Here is an 18,799-nt window from a genome sequence, read left to right as displayed (position 1 = left end):
CCAAAAATTCCCTCGCATCAATCGAAGACCAGCGGGCTGAAGACATTCTCAAGTGCATCACATGAGCTGAAAGTAGACATTATGTCACCCGATTGCTGTGGAAGTACGATGATTTTCGCCTTCCAAATAGCAAACCCATGGCATTACGGCGACTGTGCTGTCTGGAGTCAAGACTGAAAAAAGATCCTGAGCTGGCAGCAGTATTGCGAACAAAAATAAGTGAATACCTTGCAAAGGGTTATATTCGCAAGTTAACAAAAGAGGAGTGGTCGGAAACACGAAATCGAGTATGGTATCTTCCGATCTTCCCCATTTTTAACCAGAACAAGCCGGGTAAGGTACGGATCGTCTGGGACGCGGCGGCGAAAGCCAGCGGTGTGTCACTGAATTCGATGCTGTTGACTGGACCAGATCAACTTACCTCCCTTATGTCCGTGCTCATCAAATTTCGGGAAAATAAGGTGGCGATTTGTGGTGACCTGAGAGAAATGTTCCATCAGGTACGGATTCCGACAGAAGACCAAAACTGTCAGCGATTTCTATGGAGGGTTGCGCCCAATACGTCAAAAACTTGAACGCTGAGAAACACGCAGGACAGTATCCGGCGGCGGCTAAAGCGATCGTTAAGAACCACTATGTGGACGATATGCTGGTGAGCACGGAGACGGAAGGCGAAGCGATTCAACTAGCTCGAGACGTTCATTATGTTCACATCCAAGCCGGATTCGAAATGTGTAATTGGCTATCCAACTCTCCTGCGGTTCTTGCAGCTCTGCAGAAGGAACAGATCGACGAGAAGAGCCTGAGCATTGGATCGAAACTAGCCACAGAGAAAGTTCTAGGTATGTGGTGGTGCACCGCAACAGACACACTAACATTTAAGTTATCGGCGAAGCATGATTCAGATCTGTTGTTGGGAAGGCGGCGACCAACGAAGAGGGAAGTGTTGCGGACATTGATGGCCATCTTCGATCCTCTGGGTTTACTTTCACACTTGTTGATTTTCCTCAGGGTTCTGCTGCAAGAAATTTGGCGCTCCGCCATCGGCTGGGATGATGAAATTCCAGATAATATCAACGAAAAATGGGAAAAGTGGTTAAAGGTTCTCCCGTCAGTACAGCATGTCCGTGTGCCGAGATGCTACCGGCAAAGCACATCGATAAATCAAACAACTAATGTGCAATTACACACTTTCGTCGACGCCAGCGAGTACGGTTATGCAGCCGTAGTGTATCTACGCTTCGAGTAGGGCAGATCCGTTGAATGTGCAATCGTTGCGGCGAAGTCTCGAGTAGCTCCACTCAAATTTGTTTCAATACCGAGGCTCGAGCTACAGGCTGCAGTCATAGGAGCACGACTTGCGAATACCGCAACTAGTAATTTCACATTTAAGGTGGATGAGAAATTTTTCTGGACGGACTCTCGTGATGTGTTGTGCTGGATTCGGTCTGATCATCGTCGGTACTCCCAATTTGTGGCTTTCCGTGTTAGCGATATCTTGGAAACTAGTGGAATTGCAGATTGGAGATGGGTTGGTACAAAAGACAACGTTGCGGACGAAGCTACGAAGTGGCAACGTTTGCCAAATCTCGGAAGCGAGAGTCGATGGTTCAACGGACCGGAGTTCATACGACAGAAGCGCGATAATTGGCCAGTCGAGCCGTTCACAACTGGTTCTACTAGGGAGGAAGTGCGTCAACATATGTTTCACCATAGAATGGTTACAGATTCGTGTATAAACGTGGAGTATTTCGACAACTGGAAACGATTAGTCGGAACTGTAGCTTTCGTTTTCCGATTCCTTCACAACTGTCACAGCAAGGCTAAGGGAATCCAGCGTGATCACGGGCCGTTAAGTAGCAAAGCACTACAGCAAGCATCGAACTACCTTCTCAGGCGCGCGCAGGAAGAATCTTTTCCCGAGGAAGTGGAAATTTTATCTGGGAATACAATTACCAAGAGGGCGATCTGTAAGCAGAGCAGAATATATAAGATGAATCCCTTTATTGACGAAGAACGAGTGATGCGAATGCGAGGCAGAATCGGCAGATGCGAGTATGCTACGATGGACGCGCAGAATCCAATAATTCTTCCAAAAGACCATTATATTACAAAACTGATTGTGCGGGACTGTCACGAGCGTTATCACCATCAAAATCATGAGACTGTGGTTAATGAGCTTCGGCAGGTGTTTAGAATACCGAAATTGCGTGTGGTATTTCGGAACGTGAGGGCAAATTGTCAATGGTGTAAAAATCAGAAAGCTATTCCTCAAGCACCCTTAATGGGTGATCTCCCAATGGCTAGACTGGCGGCATTCAACAGACCATTCACCTTTGCGGGGGTTGACTACTTTGGTCCGATTATGGTGGCGGTAGGGCGAAGGTCAGAAAAACGGTGGGGGGTACTAGTGACATGCTTGACGACACGGGCGGTATACATAGAGGTTGCACATACGCTCAGTGCGGACTCCTGCATAATGGCCATCCGAAACTTTATGGTGCGACGTGGCGTACCGCAGCAAATATACAGTGACCGCGGGACGAACTGCGTGGCTGCAAGCAAGGAACTCGATGCTGCTCTTGCGGAGTTAGATCAAGAGAGAGTTATTCGAGAAATTGTCAGTTCCAATACCGAATGGTGCTTCCTGCCTCCAGCTTCTCCTCATATGGGAGGATCCTGGGAGAGACTTATCCAGACAGTGAAGCGTAATCTGCAGCAGATCCAGCCATTGCGTCCTCTTAGCGACGAAATTCTGCGAAATTTGTTCGTCGAGATCGAAGGCACCATTAACGCACGTCCGTTGACTCACGTGCCTGCGGACGATCCAGAGGCTACTGTCCTTACTCCAAACCACTTTATTTTGGGTTCTTCCAGCGGCCTGAAACCGGCAACGCTGTTCGACGATAGCGCGGCGAATTTGAGACGCTCGTGGCGATCTTCGCAAGTGGAGGCGAACATCTTCTGACGACGTTGGGTTCGCGATTACTTACCGGACCTTACAAGGCGCACAAAATGGTTCAGCGAAGTGAAGGCAATAGAGGTGGGTGACATTGTGATTATTGTCGACCCAGGACTTCCGAGAAACTGCTGGCCCAAAGGGCGTGTAATTTCTGTGAACAGAGGTAAAGATGGAAGGGTAAGGTCTGCAGGGGTACAAACAGCGACCGGAGGAATGTATGAGCGCCCGGTGGTTAAATTGGCGGTACTTGACGTTCGGTGCGATAAGGAAGTAAACCTGGAGACAGATCTACCCGGGGGGAGTGTTACGACTGTGTCACCTTAACATGACACCATTGCTCCAGCAACACAGTCGTCGCACCTCTCTCTAACATTTATGGAACAGGAACGGTGGAAATTAGAAAGGGACGGTCTGTCATATAGAGGTAAACAAAGCAAACCAGAAGCTGAAAGGAAAACGATTGATTAGAAAACCTGTAAAGAAAGTGATTGATTGGAAAACCTGAAAAGAAAATTGGATTAGCTGAAAAGAAAAGAAAATATTGTAAATTTGAATATAAATACTAAACGTGAGTTACGATGAAATTAATTATTTGTATACTTACCTTGTACTTAATTGTTATATGTAGGAATTTTTTAACCGTCTGTAACCTTCGTATTTGGAATAAAAGAGGTTAAAAAATCGGAAACTGATTTACATTTGAACGTGAAGAGAATTCACCACAAAAGGTGTATTTGTATATGAAGTAAAATTCTGATCATATGCGAGCGTAACATGAGCAAATTTATAACACATGCGAATTGGGGTTCTTTTGGAAGTGTATTTCGACTTATACTTTAGCCATTGAGACTAGAAGAGTGTTCCAGAGCATAACAATAACAAAGAAAGAATTGCGATCTCACCTTGTAGCAATGCCACAGGAAGTCACACATTTAAATTATTGTAATCAGTAAATTAAAAAAATCAAGGTGTTTGAGGAGACCAAAGCAGACCATCTAACAATTGATTTTACAGCCAAACCTTTTTTTTGTGCGGGGGATAGGGACCGCACAAAAAAGTCGCATAAAAAATCATGCAAAATTTTACGAGCAGCTTCAAAATATCGTGTTCGGTACACATTTTGAAAAAAACTTTTTTTGTGCGGTAGAAAAAAAGGTGCGCATAAAAAAAGTTTCCCCCAAGAAAACAACTCAAATCCACGCCATTCACCGTTCAATTTCCTTTTGTTTCCCTGCTTTGCGATGGGACACTTTGCCTTTGGAGCTGTCCACATACCACGTGGACAACATTAGGGGGGTAGGGGTTACGAAAATGTCAACGGTTGTCCACGGTGGGGGAGGAGGGGGTTTAGATACTATCCACGTGGACACGATTCATATTTTTTAAATGATGCGCTCTATTTTCAAGAATTATAGAACTTTCTGCCCGCTCTTTGTATTCAGTGTTTATAAAAGAAGGCTTGAGCTACCTGAATGCGGCAAACATCGATATTTTTCCATATGGTTGAACTTCTTCCCTGAAACGTGTGTTTTGAAAGTCATCCACATGAATTGAGAGCAATCGATTTATTTGCATTGGTAGGAGAGAATCATGTATTCCACTAGAATGAATGCACAATCGAAGAATCTTACAATTCTATAACTCGACAAAGAAATTAGAGGAACAAAGTGTGAAGTTGTGAATTTTAAGTGATTTTTGAAATGCTGTAACTTCATGAGAAATCAACCTTTGAAGATGGATATACATCATTTCAAAGCCTCAACTTCAACATTTCAAAGCTTTAGGTTCGGAATATCTACGGACGGCTTTTCCTTTTGGTTTGTGTAAATGTAGTGAATATAAATATAGGAACAAAACAAGAAAAAATCGATTTCTTTCTGTAATTTCTAGGTTTTTTGAGACTTTAAGCTAGCTAAGCCAACAAAAAAAACAATTAACCTTATCAATTTTGAAAATGTTCCATTAAGAGCCTCCAATACAAAGCTATTTTTGCATGTATGAAAAAGTGTTCCATCGTCTTCGATGGTTAATAATTCAATAAATGATTAACGCTCCGCTTATCGGGAGGCAGTTTGAAGAACTCCCATAAATTGTGTGTGTGTGTGCAAAGTTAATTTGTTTATTCTACGAAAAATGCACGAAATTTAATTCAATAAAATTTGTTTGCATCGATTTTGAAAAAGCGTCAAAAACCGTTTTGCTGTAGTGTTTTAGAAAATATGTTGTTGTTGTGTCTGTTATTTTGCAAATATTGCAGCATGTTTCGATTTTAGCAGAACATTTTGAGCCTAGTATATCCTCGAAACCCCTGTAAACATTTCATAATGATACGTTTACCCATTCTTTTTAGCCAATCGATGAAAATTTTGAATAAATTAGAGAAGCACTTCATTGAAAATAGTGTCAGAAGTACAAAATGCTCTGCGTACCCTCGACATGAGCGATTAGTAACATTCGTTTTCTTGCGTATGTGTTGAAAATTCAAGTATTAAATTATTTAAATTTCATATTTATGCGTTGATTTTTCACGAAGTTACAGCATTTCAAAAAATATTTAAAAATTTCGACTTCGCACTCTGTACCTCTAATTTTTTTTTTCAAATGTATTAAAAGCACGACATTATTCTTATAGGTGTGGGTTTAGATTCAGTTTCCGCTGCTCAGCTACTATTAACTGAGATTTTGTGAAAATGGAAGGCGATCAATACATTGTTTTATGCATGGACCATATCTCTGCAGATCTATACCTGGTAGCGATGCTCTTTTTTGTTGAAGGAATTTTTGCAATACGCTACTATTGGGTTGTCTGGGAACACTGATGACAATCGAATCGGATTTTACAATTCGATCGAAATCGACTTTTACACTCTTAAATTCGTTCGCCTTGTCGCGAAACAATGGTCAAAATAAGTCATCCGTATTTGTGGTTCAATTTACTCTCTATCTGATCGGCATAATTCCGGAAATAATTCTAAATTGTTGAAATTTGAATGAAAATTATTATTCGATTTCGTTTGGATGCTAAATTTGTTTTGAATGTGTTTGAATGCTAAATTTTGCGTGTTTATTCCACCCGAAAAAACATTACTATTTTTGCTTCATAGAGATGGAACATGGAGACCAATGTTGTTTACGTCGAATTACGTGGCAAGGTTGTCACATTTGCTCAACTCGATTGGACTTGAGCTTGAATAGAATGCAAAATTGCGCTTTTTCCATTCAACAGAATACAACCAACAATATGTGGGGACGAATACGATCGAACTTCATTTTGTGTTTGAACACACGCGCAATGTCATGACAATGCATTGCGCTTTGGCCTGGCTATAACTAAAGCTGTGTCGGCGTTGCTCATGATAGTGTCTCGCAAGTGAATGTATTATTCCTCGCACCGCTTTTGTTGATTGTGCAGTCGTTCAATCTCTACCTTCGCGTATATGTCGACCATAAATTGTTGGCACAGCTTACGATATCTTGAATTGGCGTTTCTTGACCATGTCAAATCACCATATGATAAACATAAAAATCCTTCGATGTTCATAAATATTAAATCAAAATGAGAAATGATGTTCATAATGAATTAAGTATCTGTGACGGGGTCTCGTCTAATGTTTATGCAAGAGATTTTTCGTTAAAGAAACCCTTCTGACTTGCACTGTAGTCACGCGTATTCTTGAGCTTGCCACTCCATTCAAGGCGTATTGTTCGTCATAGAAATTTCAACTATTTACTAATAAAAATGACGCAAGTAGTACTACGTTGAGAAGGCAAACCTTGGGAACGTTAGTGCCAATGAAGAAGAACATAGCGAGGGTCGTATGAACGGTGTGTTCCACGATGAATTCCAGATTATTGTTTTTTCTTCGCATTAAATTTCTCGTGTCATCGTGCTATCATGATTCCAGCAGCGCTTGTGCTTTGGATCTACACACGTGCTCTCCAGCTGATGTTCTATCAGGGTCTGATGGCAATAGCATGATTGTCATTTTGTAATCCGAGCAAATGTGATTTGAAGAATTTCGATAACTCATTGTGCTTATTCAAAAAGGCTTCCAGCTCGTCGGAGATGCTCCCTGCTTTAGATGAATTGATGTTACTTGTGTATTTGTAGATGGATGTTCAATGAAGCGGGCGTTATGCCATCAGTCATTGAACAACTTAAATGAATTCGTTCTGTTGAAAAAACGAACAACGGTTAAATTATTAGAATATTTTTGACCCAAAATAATAAAATCGCAATTAAAAATAGGGAATTGGGGTCGAAATTTAAGGTTATATGTATGGTATGAAGTCAAATTTTTGAAAAAAAATATCCAGATCTTTTTTTCTGCTTGGAGCCACCCTATTCGGTATTAAATGTATGGTTACCGGTATCCTACCGGTATCATATATAGTTAACAACCTATTCTCATACCTACCAAGTATTTTGAGTATAATTTCATCAAAATCGGTCGAGCCGTTTCGGAGGAGTTCGGTAACAAACACCGTGACACGAGATTTTTATATATACATAGATGATGCGCTTAATTTTTTTCCATAAAATCGGTACGAGTTTTCCGAGTAACCCAATATTTCTCACGATTAACGAAGCTGTACAGCTGTACTCAACAAACTTGCGTCGACTTTCAATAAAAATATGAGAGATTAGATCCATGAGTAATATTTTTATTTGGACTTCATCGGACAAAAAAACTAAAGAGCTTCCCGAGCTCGGTAAAAAATAAAAAAAATAGAACAAACCATTTAATAGTAATAGCTAACATTTTTACCAATAAAAAATATAGAATAGAACATAAAAAAATTCAACTATTGTCTCTGGGAGAATGTCCTCGTGGACAACAGAGGGAGGGGTATCAGGAATGTCCACGCTTGTCCACGGAGGGGGAGGGGGGTGTCCAAAAACGTGCTTTTTCTGTCCACGTGGTATGTGGACGGCCCCTTTACAGTTGCGCGTGGCTGTTTTGTGCTTTCAGTTGCATTTCGAAACGTGTTGCTGTTCGAAATCATGTCATGCAAAAACTTAGAAAAATTTAGTGCATTTGATGAGAGGAGGGGAATGATTTCCGAAGTGGATAATTGAGACGCATATATGCTTTTTTCGCAATGAAATGCATATAAACCATCGAAAAAAACTAAATGTTCGATAACTTCGTCAAAGGGTCTGGCCGGTAAGGAAGTAAAAAGTGTCCTCAAACCAAATCACCAGCTGTATGGAAAATATTGTATAGAGTTCTAAATAAAACATTTTGGCGGTAGTACCATATATTTGAGTCCTTATAAGGTACACCATAGGATCTATGGAGAAAAATGCACCTTCTCGTTTTTTTCACTCACTCAATAGCTTTGAGACTAAAATATGGAAAAAATACTGAAAGTACATCTTACTAAGGTGTATCGATAAATATCTTCAAACAATTTTTTCATAAAAAAATTTAATTATAAATATGCGGTACAAGAAAAATTTAATATATTTTCTAGCATTTCCAAATTTTAAAAAAAATATAATTTTGAGACGCTTCTGTTCTAATTTTTATTCAAATGCGTTCGTATGTGTCTTTTTTGTGCAATTTGTCCTGAATGTTTAAGAGGATTGCAAGACACAAACATAATTTTCTTCATCGTCTGCATTATTATTTTTACTTTCTTGAAAACGATTATTTTATTGTATTCGTGGTTTTCAATTGTAAGGTTAAAATTAAAAAAAATAATAATTTGGATGTTTTTAAGTGTTTTTCTCATTAATCCGAATGATCTTTACACAAGGACTTTATTTTTTCTCATAGAGCTCTATCGTACTGTAGACTCTTATGAATTTGGTAAACCATCTAAATCCGATGTAAAGATAATCTCATATATTCCAAGATATGAGAAAAAAATCTTTGTACAGCGCAATGCTCTAAATATACCGACAAAATTTAGACATATAAAAAAAACAAAATTTAAATAAATATCAGAGCAGTACTGGGTCTCTAAATTCAAAATAAACTAAAAATGCCCAAAGGCCAACAAATTTTTTTTTCGCGCAATCCTCTTGAAACTTCAAGAAAAAATTACGCTACATGTGGGAAAAACAACACATACGAATGCATTTAAATAAAAATTAGAGCAAAAGTTCGGATTCTGATTTTGAAGAGTATATTCGAGTAGACAGCATTAAGCTACGTGTTCTTTCATTGGGAGGCGGAAATAATGATGGATGTTCAGGTGGAATAAACCTGCTTTCAAAATCATGATCTAATGATGATTTTATATTATAATAGTAATTATTTGTGGATCAAACAGGAAATGCATTGACAAATGGTTAAGTGAGTGTTAGAACTACATGTGTTAGGGAATCAAACTATATGAAGTAAAAATTTTCATTCAAACTTTTATATTTTTACACTGCACTTGGTCCTTCTGATCTGATAGAGAATAATTTACCTCCCAAGCACGAATATCGTCACCAGATGTCGACACTGTACATTTGTCGTAGCAAATATAAACAAATCAAACTATATAACGCACACCAACAAACCACCGCATTCGTGAAACTGAAAACGTTTTTTTATTACAGAGTCAGTTTGGCACTGACTCAGTTTTAAAAACGAATTCGCTATAAGTGTAAACGATTCAAAATTGCCTCATATTGGATCGGTTATCATCGGGCATCGTACGACCGTTTATGAGCCGCAAATCAGGAACTGGGCAAAAGCTAAAAGGATAATAGTTGTTAAGGTGAAGGTGGAAGCTAGCCATTGTAGTAGTATAGGTAAACCCTCGTGTAAAAATGGGGTAATAGTGTTTGTGAGAGAAGAGCAAAGCACACGTAAATAGACCAATTCACTTATCAGACTGTGTGGCGCTTCATTGACACGAGTCTTTGAATACTTTTGAAAAAAAAAATGGGTGGGTTATATCTATGATATAACCGCAAGGTTGACGTGGGACTATCTTAGCTTAGTAACCATTTGTATGTATTGATTGCAGTTTGCATGTATTTGCAATGGCGATTTCCCCAGACACCTTGGTTTAGAAGTCTTTATAGGTAATCAGATTTCAGTCAGAACAAAAATACTCCCGACCTGCATGAATTTGCAATCCCAATTTCCCTGGACACCTTGTTTCTGAAGCCTGTGTTGGGGAAACATATTTTAGTCGGAACAAATTGCCCTCGACTTGCATGTATTAGCAATGCCAATTTTCCCTCGCTCCATGGATTTGAAGTCTGTGGTAGGGAAACACATTTCAGTCGGAACAAAAATGCCCCCGAATTGCATGTATTTGCAATGCTAACTTTCCCACGCTCCTTGGACTTGAAGTCTGCGTTAGGGAAACGCATTTCGGTGGGAACAAAGCTGCCCCTACTTTCATGTATTTGCAATGTCGATTTCGCCAATGCTGCTTGGTTTTGAAGTCTGTGTTAGGGATCATATTTCGGAGAGAACAAAAGTCCCCCTACTTTCATGTATTTTCAATTCCGATTTCCCCAACGCTGCTTGGTTTTGAAGTCTGTGTTGGGGAAACCGTAAATCGGGCCAATCAAAACGAGGCAGTTAGGGCGTTTAGATAACGCTTAACATTTTACAGTTATTCAATTATTTATCTAATGAAAAATGACATTTTATTAATTGCGATAGATGCGTAGAAATATTCCCTATCAATTGATGCAAACATCTTTCCGATCCAGTAGAAAATGTTCGAGTTATAAGCATTCGAAATCTTGCATTTTTTCCTGCATGTTCAGTGTTTATGTTTTCATTTTACCCTCCATATATTCCGGTTAGACGTAGTCCCACGTCAAAACAAATAACAATTCAATACTAAAGTAAAATGTATGAACGATATGTTCCGATGAACAATTGCAAATATAAATATATATAGAAGGTGCATTTGCATATGATTCTGATTATACGCGAGCGTAACATGAGCAAATTTATAACACATGCGAATTGGGGCACTTTTGGTATTAACAAGTTCTTCCGCATAGTAACTCAATGTTGATAATTGCTTAATATTTTCCTTCGTTGATCGTATTGTTTTCACATATTCACGTTGGAAAGCCTTAACCCTTCTCTTCGTTGGCCGAGGCATTTAGATTGAATTTAATACTTTTCCGTTTACTGTTTTTGAAAGCATAGGCAGCCGTGGCAGTGTTCCGAGCTCTGCAATACAATTTTCTTACCCAATGTTAAAGTTGCTAAAACTTACATTATAGACCCATTAAACGTAAAAATAATAATTGTATTGATATCAACACAATTTTATTCTATTGATTTTCATGACATGGGACGCTATGACTCCGGAATAACATTTTATGGAGTGGTTTTTATAGCTGTTTCGATGATGTTGTTTGGCATCAGTGTCGATAAAATAACGATGCTTCCACCAATACAAACAAAACCATTGCAGAAGATTGAAAAACGAAAATTTAACTTTCAGAGCACTTGCTCGAGTTTTCCGACGTTCTTCACTATACGGTGCGAAAGCAGATGAAAATTTAATATCTTGTGAGTAATCGATTAGAGTTTGGTTGATATTACTTGATGGGAAGTGTGCGAAAACGATCAGTTTCTTCACACTGTTTCGCAAAATTATTGATTTTCGGGCGAGAGGTGAGGGAGGAAGATGAAAGAAATGAGCGCCATTGTGGCAGCCATTTGTGGCTAGCTTCCACCTTCACCTTAAGTCTCTTCTAAGAGTTGATTGAGTTGAGTCACTATTGTACGGATTTGATGAAATATCTTCAGGAGGTAGCTGTGAAATTTATGTAAGTTATTACAGTTTCTAAAAACTGAAAATGTAACATCCACAAAGATGGAATCGTCGATGGGAAATAACCCGGCGAAAGAAGATCGCGGATCACATGATGCATACAGCGCATTAACGGCTACGGTTCGCGATATAGATTTTTTTTTAATTATAAATCTTCTGAGAAACAAGCCTAAAACTTAATTCTAATATATGCGAATTTATAGCAGTCAGTTTTATATTCTCGTCCATTTCACTACTTCACTTTCGTTCAGTGCTATATTTTCGGATCTCAATTCGCATCATCGAAGGTACGGTGTCGCCACCTATGAAAGTTTCGCGTGTGAGTGAAAAATATGTAAACAAACCGTTGCATATTTTCTCTCTAATTAATATACTGATTTCTCGAAAACTTGTACCGTGTTTATCTTACAATTAGTGGAAATTGTTGAAAAATAGTTTTTCTTAGCTGTTTCGATGCTCCGAACCAAAATTTATTGTCATTTAGTAGTGAAAAAAAGCCGTTGAAGTACACCCTCTGTCAATCTACCTGCGAGAGAGGTAAACCGAATTAATGAAATTTGATATAAAAATATCCGCTTAGTGTTCATAAAATACCTCAAATACAAAGATCTGGCTTCTATTCAATCAGTGTTCTAATATTTTTCAAAATATTTTTCTTAGAACGTGTGAAATATGGACGTCAAAAGCTGCGCAAATTGCCCGGAGAACATGCAAGTCGGACGAAATTTGCCTGAAGCTGACTCCGAACAATCTGCAAAATGCAAAAGCCGTATTGTTTGTGTCGTCCCCGGATGTAAGCAGAGATATCGCCCCGGAATTTCTTTTCATGCTTTCCCTCCGAAAACGGACAAATCGCGGTATCTAGACTGGATCCAACGACTACGGCTGAAGATAGAACCTACAAAAACCTCCCGTATTTGTAGCCTCCATTTCACCGTGTCGAACTTCTACTCTCTAAGTATTCACATTCACATTTTCGCACTTTTGAAAAAGTGTGAAACAGTCCAACTTGGTGCAAAATGTGCAATAATAAAGAAATAAAATAAAACATACTTAAGCAAATGATACAAAACAGCCATGACGTGTTTGCACTTCCCTTTGCCAGCTTTACAGGAACACGAAAACAACCATTTGGAGAAGGAGATTTTCGTACGAATTTTTATTGTATGGGGTTCCGAGCTTGGAGATGATGACTGGAGGCAGGACGAGAAAATACTGGAGCCTTCATCGTGAACTTCTTCAACACCAACTATTAAAAGATGTCCAGCTTTGAATACTCTTTCGCCTTCGTCGACTAAACGGCTTCCACCCGCAGCGTAATCGAACACATCCGCAAACTCCACAACCACGTAGCAGGTTTCATTTTCTCCGACTGATGACTCCTGATAATGCATGAAACAAGGTCACAGAAAAACACTTATAAGTTAAATTCAGCTTAAGCTACGGCAAAGTTTTTTTCACTGCATAAGGAAAACTCATTTTCGAACCGTTTGGAAGATAAATTTTGCACACAATTATTAATTTTCATTTAAATTTAGTATCCTGAAAGTTTGTTTACTTTTTCACAAGTAAAGACAGTGTCCTTTGGATGCGGTAAGAAAACGTTTTCCCCTGCAGTAAATTTATGTGATTTAACTAAATTAGCATCCTAGAGGATAGTTCTTTCGGTACATGCTCACCATTACGAAAATTTCTGCAAAAAACGTTAAAAACGGTGCGTTTAAAAATCACATTCTTTTTGCAATTCTTTGTTGACATTCACTTCACGCACACAAGCTGTCAAATTCAGCTTCGTAGTCGCGAATGGAGCTGCGCTAAAGCGGACCTTACACGGTCAAATTTATTGACAATATGATGACATTTGAGAGCATAATGACAGCTGAACCAAGGCGCTTGCATAAATGTAGAACAGGTGAAGCAACATCATCACTTCAATAAGAAGGGGATTACGGTTTGTGGAGCGGGGGTTATTTGTTTTGTTATTGCTAGGATACGCCATTTTTGCATTTTCACATGCAAGAGTAGTGGATATGAGAATGAAATTCTACAAAATCATTCTTTCTTTTTCACATAAATTCGCGAAACCCGAACATAGTAGGCATCGTTCGAATAGCTAGAAGCAAGGCGCCTAGAAGTATATCCTAAGGTGGGCCAACTTGCTAAAACCACTCTTCAGCCATCTTGGAAGTCTACTGTGCTTTGTTTGTAAACAAAACACAATACGCTAATGCCGAAGCTAGCTCGTGATCAGTCTGTCTCTTTCACGCTACAAGCAAATAATTCCCCTTCTGCTTTCTTCCGTACTGTTTTCATATACCGCTCCCCTAACCAACTTAGTGACGAAACGGCCTCACCTAGTACCATGGACCCATCTTGCATATCACATTAGCCGAGCCAGCTGGCGGAAGCATATTCATAAAGGTTACTAGGATACTATTTTCAACGACAACTGTTTATTTATTATACTGCTTCAAATACCTTCGACGAAACCAAATGTAACCATACCAACGTAAGTAATAACATAAACAAATCCAAACCTTTCGTCCTGCCCACGATAGATACAATACGGTAGCGCGACTTATGAGAAAGGCCTTTCAGCCATCTTGGATTTTATATGTAAACAATCTGCAATATTTTGCAATATCTTTTTTTTGCTCTTTGTGTGTGGAATTGTTTTGGTGGGAATAAGAGCATTGAAAAGTTGAAAGGTAAGTATTTTACGGTTAAAGATAGGTTTGTAATATACTCTATCTTATTATATGTTTCAGCTCAAGAGAATAAATCGACTTGCGGCGTCGGTCGGTGATGGAGATATTTTTCCCGCGTTTTGCAGTTAGAGACGTCGGTTAATTGTTCGATTGTAAGGTTTCTGGAATTTCAAGTTTTCCTATATCTAATATTCTTTGTTTCTGTGTTCTTGGTTAACAAAAACTTAATGCCTGTTTTTGATAGGGCATAAAAAGATGATATAAAAGGATTTTTAGGAACTTCCTGCGACTTGTATTATCGTCGATATTGTTCAGCTCATATATTATAGAAAAAAAACCCGAAGCTGTAACTGTAAAAATAACTATAATCCACCGATCAATTTATTGTTTACAGTTTACAATTCTTCCGCACGTGCAATTATTTCGCAAGTGTGTATATGTGTGACCATTATATTTAGTGAACAACTATTTAACGAATTTAACGACGAATAAGGAAAATATACCATACTAGTGATCAATGATTCTATGACCAAGCAGAGATATTCAAACAAATCAGCTATTTCAACAAACAACATTCGAAGAACAGATAATTTTGAACAGCAAAAATTTTGGTTGGTGCAAAAAAAATGCATGTCGGACTCGACTAATATCGACAGACTCGATAATATGTGATTCGATTATATACAATTTTGAACTCGATTATATACAGTTTGGAAAAAAATATTTTTTTTATATTTTAAGTATGACTTATTTCAAGAAGGAAGGTAACCTTTTTAACGATAAGGTGAAATTTAAGTGGCTATTACATGTACAGTGGAGTGAAAATCGTCATTTTTGAAGATTTTGCTTGAGTTTTCACCAGTTATATCGTTATATAGTTATTGCAGCCAAATTAAAAAAGCAGAAGTTGGGTGTCAAAAAACAAATTTTAGAGCGGTTAGAGAGCTTTAGTTTAATTGATAGAAATGATCTAGTTCAATATAAATTTTCAGGATAAAATTAATAATAATACATTAAATATTATTAACTTTCAAGTTTTCCACTTCCAAAATGTTAAAATCCACTAATTTAGATGTTCCACTACTATATCCTGTACAAAATTTCTCATATTTCAAATGAAAGCAACAGTAGTTTTTAAAGTAGAGCCAGTTTGAGGCAACAAGTCCGAAACAAAAAAAAATAGTTCTATAACTATTTCATTGTTGAAATTCGAACATATTCGTAGAAGGATTTTTATTCATCAAATATGCTCGTCTATTACCTCCTGAAAGAATCTGGATAAATTTATTTTTTTTTCATGCGAGAAAGGTATTTTCTGACTTTGAGGGGGTGAATCAAAAATCAAATTCCTCTTTTATATTCAAGAAATGAAAAAAACATACAAAAAACGATTAAAAACTTTTTTCTGACTCGATTATATACAGTGAAAAGGAATCAGAAACTATATATAATAGAGTCCGCCCTGTATTGTGTATCATTTTCATGGTGTGCTCTTTTTTCAATCATCCTCAAAAAATCATGAACTTCAAAATTATGACATACTTATTTATCATAAATGTCTGTTTGTTTTGATTACAAGAAATAAATATTCGCTCGATTAATCGAATACTGAAAGACAATTATTCGAATCAATCGAATATATAAAAATCACCCCACGATTAATCGACAATCGAATAAACGAAAAATTTAGACATCTCTATTTGCAGTCAAATCCCTTCCCACAATCCTCTGTATATTTATACCGTTTCCCCTCGCGCACTTATTGACCACACGGTCACACCTTTATTCTACACATCTTGGCGGTACCGTATTGTATCTATCGTGCAATACGGTAGCGCAACTTATGAAAAAGGCCTTTCAGCCACCTTGGAATTTGTATGTAAACAATCTGCAATATTTTGCAATATCTTTTTTTTGCTCTTTGTGTGTGGAATTGTATTGGTGGGAATAAGAGCATTGAAAAATTGAAAGGTAAGTCTTTTACGGTTAAAGTTAGGTTTGTAATATACTCTATCTTATTATATGTTTCAGCTCAAGAGAATAAATCAACTTTCGGGGTCAGTCGGTGATGGAGGTATTTTTCCCGCGTTTTGTAGTTAGAGACGTCGGTTAATTGTTCGATTGTAAGGTTTCTGGAATTTCAAATTTTCCTATATCTAATATTCTTTGTTTTTGTGTTTTTGGTTAACAAAAACTTAATGCCTGTTTTTGATGGAGCATAAAAAGATGATATAAAAGGATTTCTAGGAACTTCCTGCGACTTGTTTTATCGTCGATATTGTTCAGCTCATATATAATAGAAAAAAACTCCAAGTTGTAACTGTAAAAATAACCATAAGCCACCGATTAATTTATAATTTACAGTTTACAATTCTTCCGCAAGTGCAATTATTTCACAAGTGTGTATATGCGTGACCATTATATTTAGTGAACAACTATACGAATGTCAAACATTTGTACTTTACTTTTGCACGTATGAATCTAACGACGAATATATCCACGAATAATCTATGAATCCGTTCAATCCGGTGACAAAAGGACTAAAATCAAATAAGAATAGTCCGAAAATGATATTATGCATTATATTTAATAAATATTCCACGCCACTGACATTAATTTATACATTTCATTGAACAATATTTTAAAATAGGAAAAAAAAGTCACTTGTCCAAAAAAGTTACTTCTGTACGCGCGTCGGTGTCTCAGACCGAAGGTGGTGAAAAAGTGATATACGTCCCCTTTGTACCAACCTATACGATACGCTAAACGATAACGAACAACAAATGACGAAGCTAGAGAGAATCGCAATGTCGTAGTGTTGATGTTTTCTGAGAAATGAACGAATTATTGATTTCTTGGTCTCTCAGACCTATGCGCGAGTATAAAGAGTGTGTCACATCAAATTGCATCACGGAAAAAATGCTGTAGAAATTCGCCCAGTAGACCGATCCTTTTGAAAATTTTAGACAGTAAAATAAAAACTATTAAACAACTTTTGGCATTTTCTTTTTATTCATACTTCGAGCCCAAGCCCGTATGCTCGCACCTTCCTCTTTATCCCGCCCATAAGGTTCTGTACAACGTCAGGTTGTAGTTTTTTTTGAACAGAAATCCATTTTCTCTTGAAGTCCGCCTCCGATTTGACAACTTTTGGGTTCTTCCGGAGGGCCTGCTTCATAATCGCCCAATATTTCTCTATTGGGCGAAGCTCCGGCGCGTTGGGCGGGTTCATTTCCTTTGGCACGAAGGTGACCTCGTTGGCTTCGTACCACTCCAACACGTCCTTTGAATAGTGGCACGAAGCGAGATCTGGCCAGAAGATGGTCGGGCCCTCGTGCTGCTTCAATAGTGGTAGTAAGCGCTTCTGTAGGCACTCCTTAAGGTAAACCTGCCCGTTTACCGTGCCGGTCATCACGAAGGGGGCGCTCCGCTTTCCGCAAGAGCAGATCGCATGCCACACCATGTACTTTTTGGCAAACTTGGATAGTTTCTGCTTACGAATCTCCTCCGGAACGCTGAATTTGTCCTCTGCGGAGAAGAACAACAGGCCCGGCAGCTGACGAAAGTCCGCTTTGACGTAGGTTTCGTCGTCCATTACCAGGCAATGCGGCTTCGTCAGCATTTCGGTGTACAGCTTCCGGGCTCGCGTCTTCCCCACCATGTTTTGCTTTCGTCGCGGTTAGGAGCCTTCTGAACCTTGTATGTACGCAGGCCCTCCTGCTGCTTGGTCCGCTGGACGAATGAACTTGACAAATTCAGCTTATTGACGACATCCCGGACCGAACTTCTCGGATCACGTCTAAACTGCTTAACTACGCGCTTGTGATCTTTTTCACTGACGGAGCATCCATTTTTGCCGTTCTTCACCTTCCGGTCGATGGTTAGGTTCTCGAAGTATCGTTTTAGTACTCTGCTGACCGTGGATTGGACGATTCCCAGCATCTTACCGATGTCCCGCTGTTACAACTCCGGATTCTCGAAATGAGTGCACAAGATTAATTCACGACGCTCTTTTTCGTTCGACGACATTTTTCCAAATTTACGAAAAATTGACAGTGAAGCATGGCCAACGTGACTATACACTCTTATCTGATTATAAGCGAAAGCTGAAGATATAATTCCTAAAAATTAAATTTCTACAGCGTTTTTTCCGTGATGCAATTTGATGTGACATACCCTTTAGGAGTGTTAACCGTCATGGTGTTTCGTCAAAATTCATCGGATATGCTAAATCATGTACGTTTGAACCATAAAAATTATTCCCTGGTGGTAGAGGAGACTGGGAAGAAGAATTCAGGCTCTGCAGGAGTAAAATGCGGACTTAAAGAAGGTGGTCTCAACTCCCGTTCTAAAATAGTAGTATTCAAATTCAGAG

The 18,799-nt window shown here is 38.5% G+C and overlaps 1 protein-coding gene across 1 annotated transcript; it reads left to right on the top strand.

The window, feature by feature from the left end:
- The first annotated feature begins 541 nt into the window (after positions 1-541).
- On the top strand, positions 542-2,968 carry LOC129774191 (uncharacterized). The gene is made up of 2 exons (XM_055777895.1): positions 542-1,245; positions 1,324-2,968. Exons 1-2 carry the CDS (start codon positions 542-544, stop codon positions 2,966-2,968), a joined length of 2,349 nt encoding a protein of 782 aa, XP_055633870.1.
- Positions 2,969-18,799: the final 15,831 nt, after the last annotated feature.

The sequence above is a fragment of the Toxorhynchites rutilus genome, chromosome 3 (genome assembly GCF_029784135.1).
Source record: "Toxorhynchites rutilus septentrionalis strain SRP chromosome 3, ASM2978413v1, whole genome shotgun sequence".
Classification (NCBI taxonomy): domain Eukaryota; kingdom Metazoa; phylum Arthropoda; class Insecta; order Diptera; family Culicidae; genus Toxorhynchites; species Toxorhynchites rutilus.
The sequence above is the reverse complement of the archived record's forward strand: the minus strand, read 5'-3'. Positions and strand labels throughout refer to the sequence as shown.

What these genes read in the sequence shown, in the direction of transcription:
- LOC129774191 (XM_055777895.1), top strand. Translation starts at nt 542, where the DNA reads ATGGAGGGTTGCGCCCAATACGTCAAAAACTTGAACGCTGAGAAACAC. An exon ending in GTAGTGTATCTACGCTTCGA is followed by an intron (nt 1,246 to 1,323) that starts GTAGGGCAGATC and finishes TTCAATACCGAG; the next exon opens with GCTCGAGCTACAGGCTGCAG.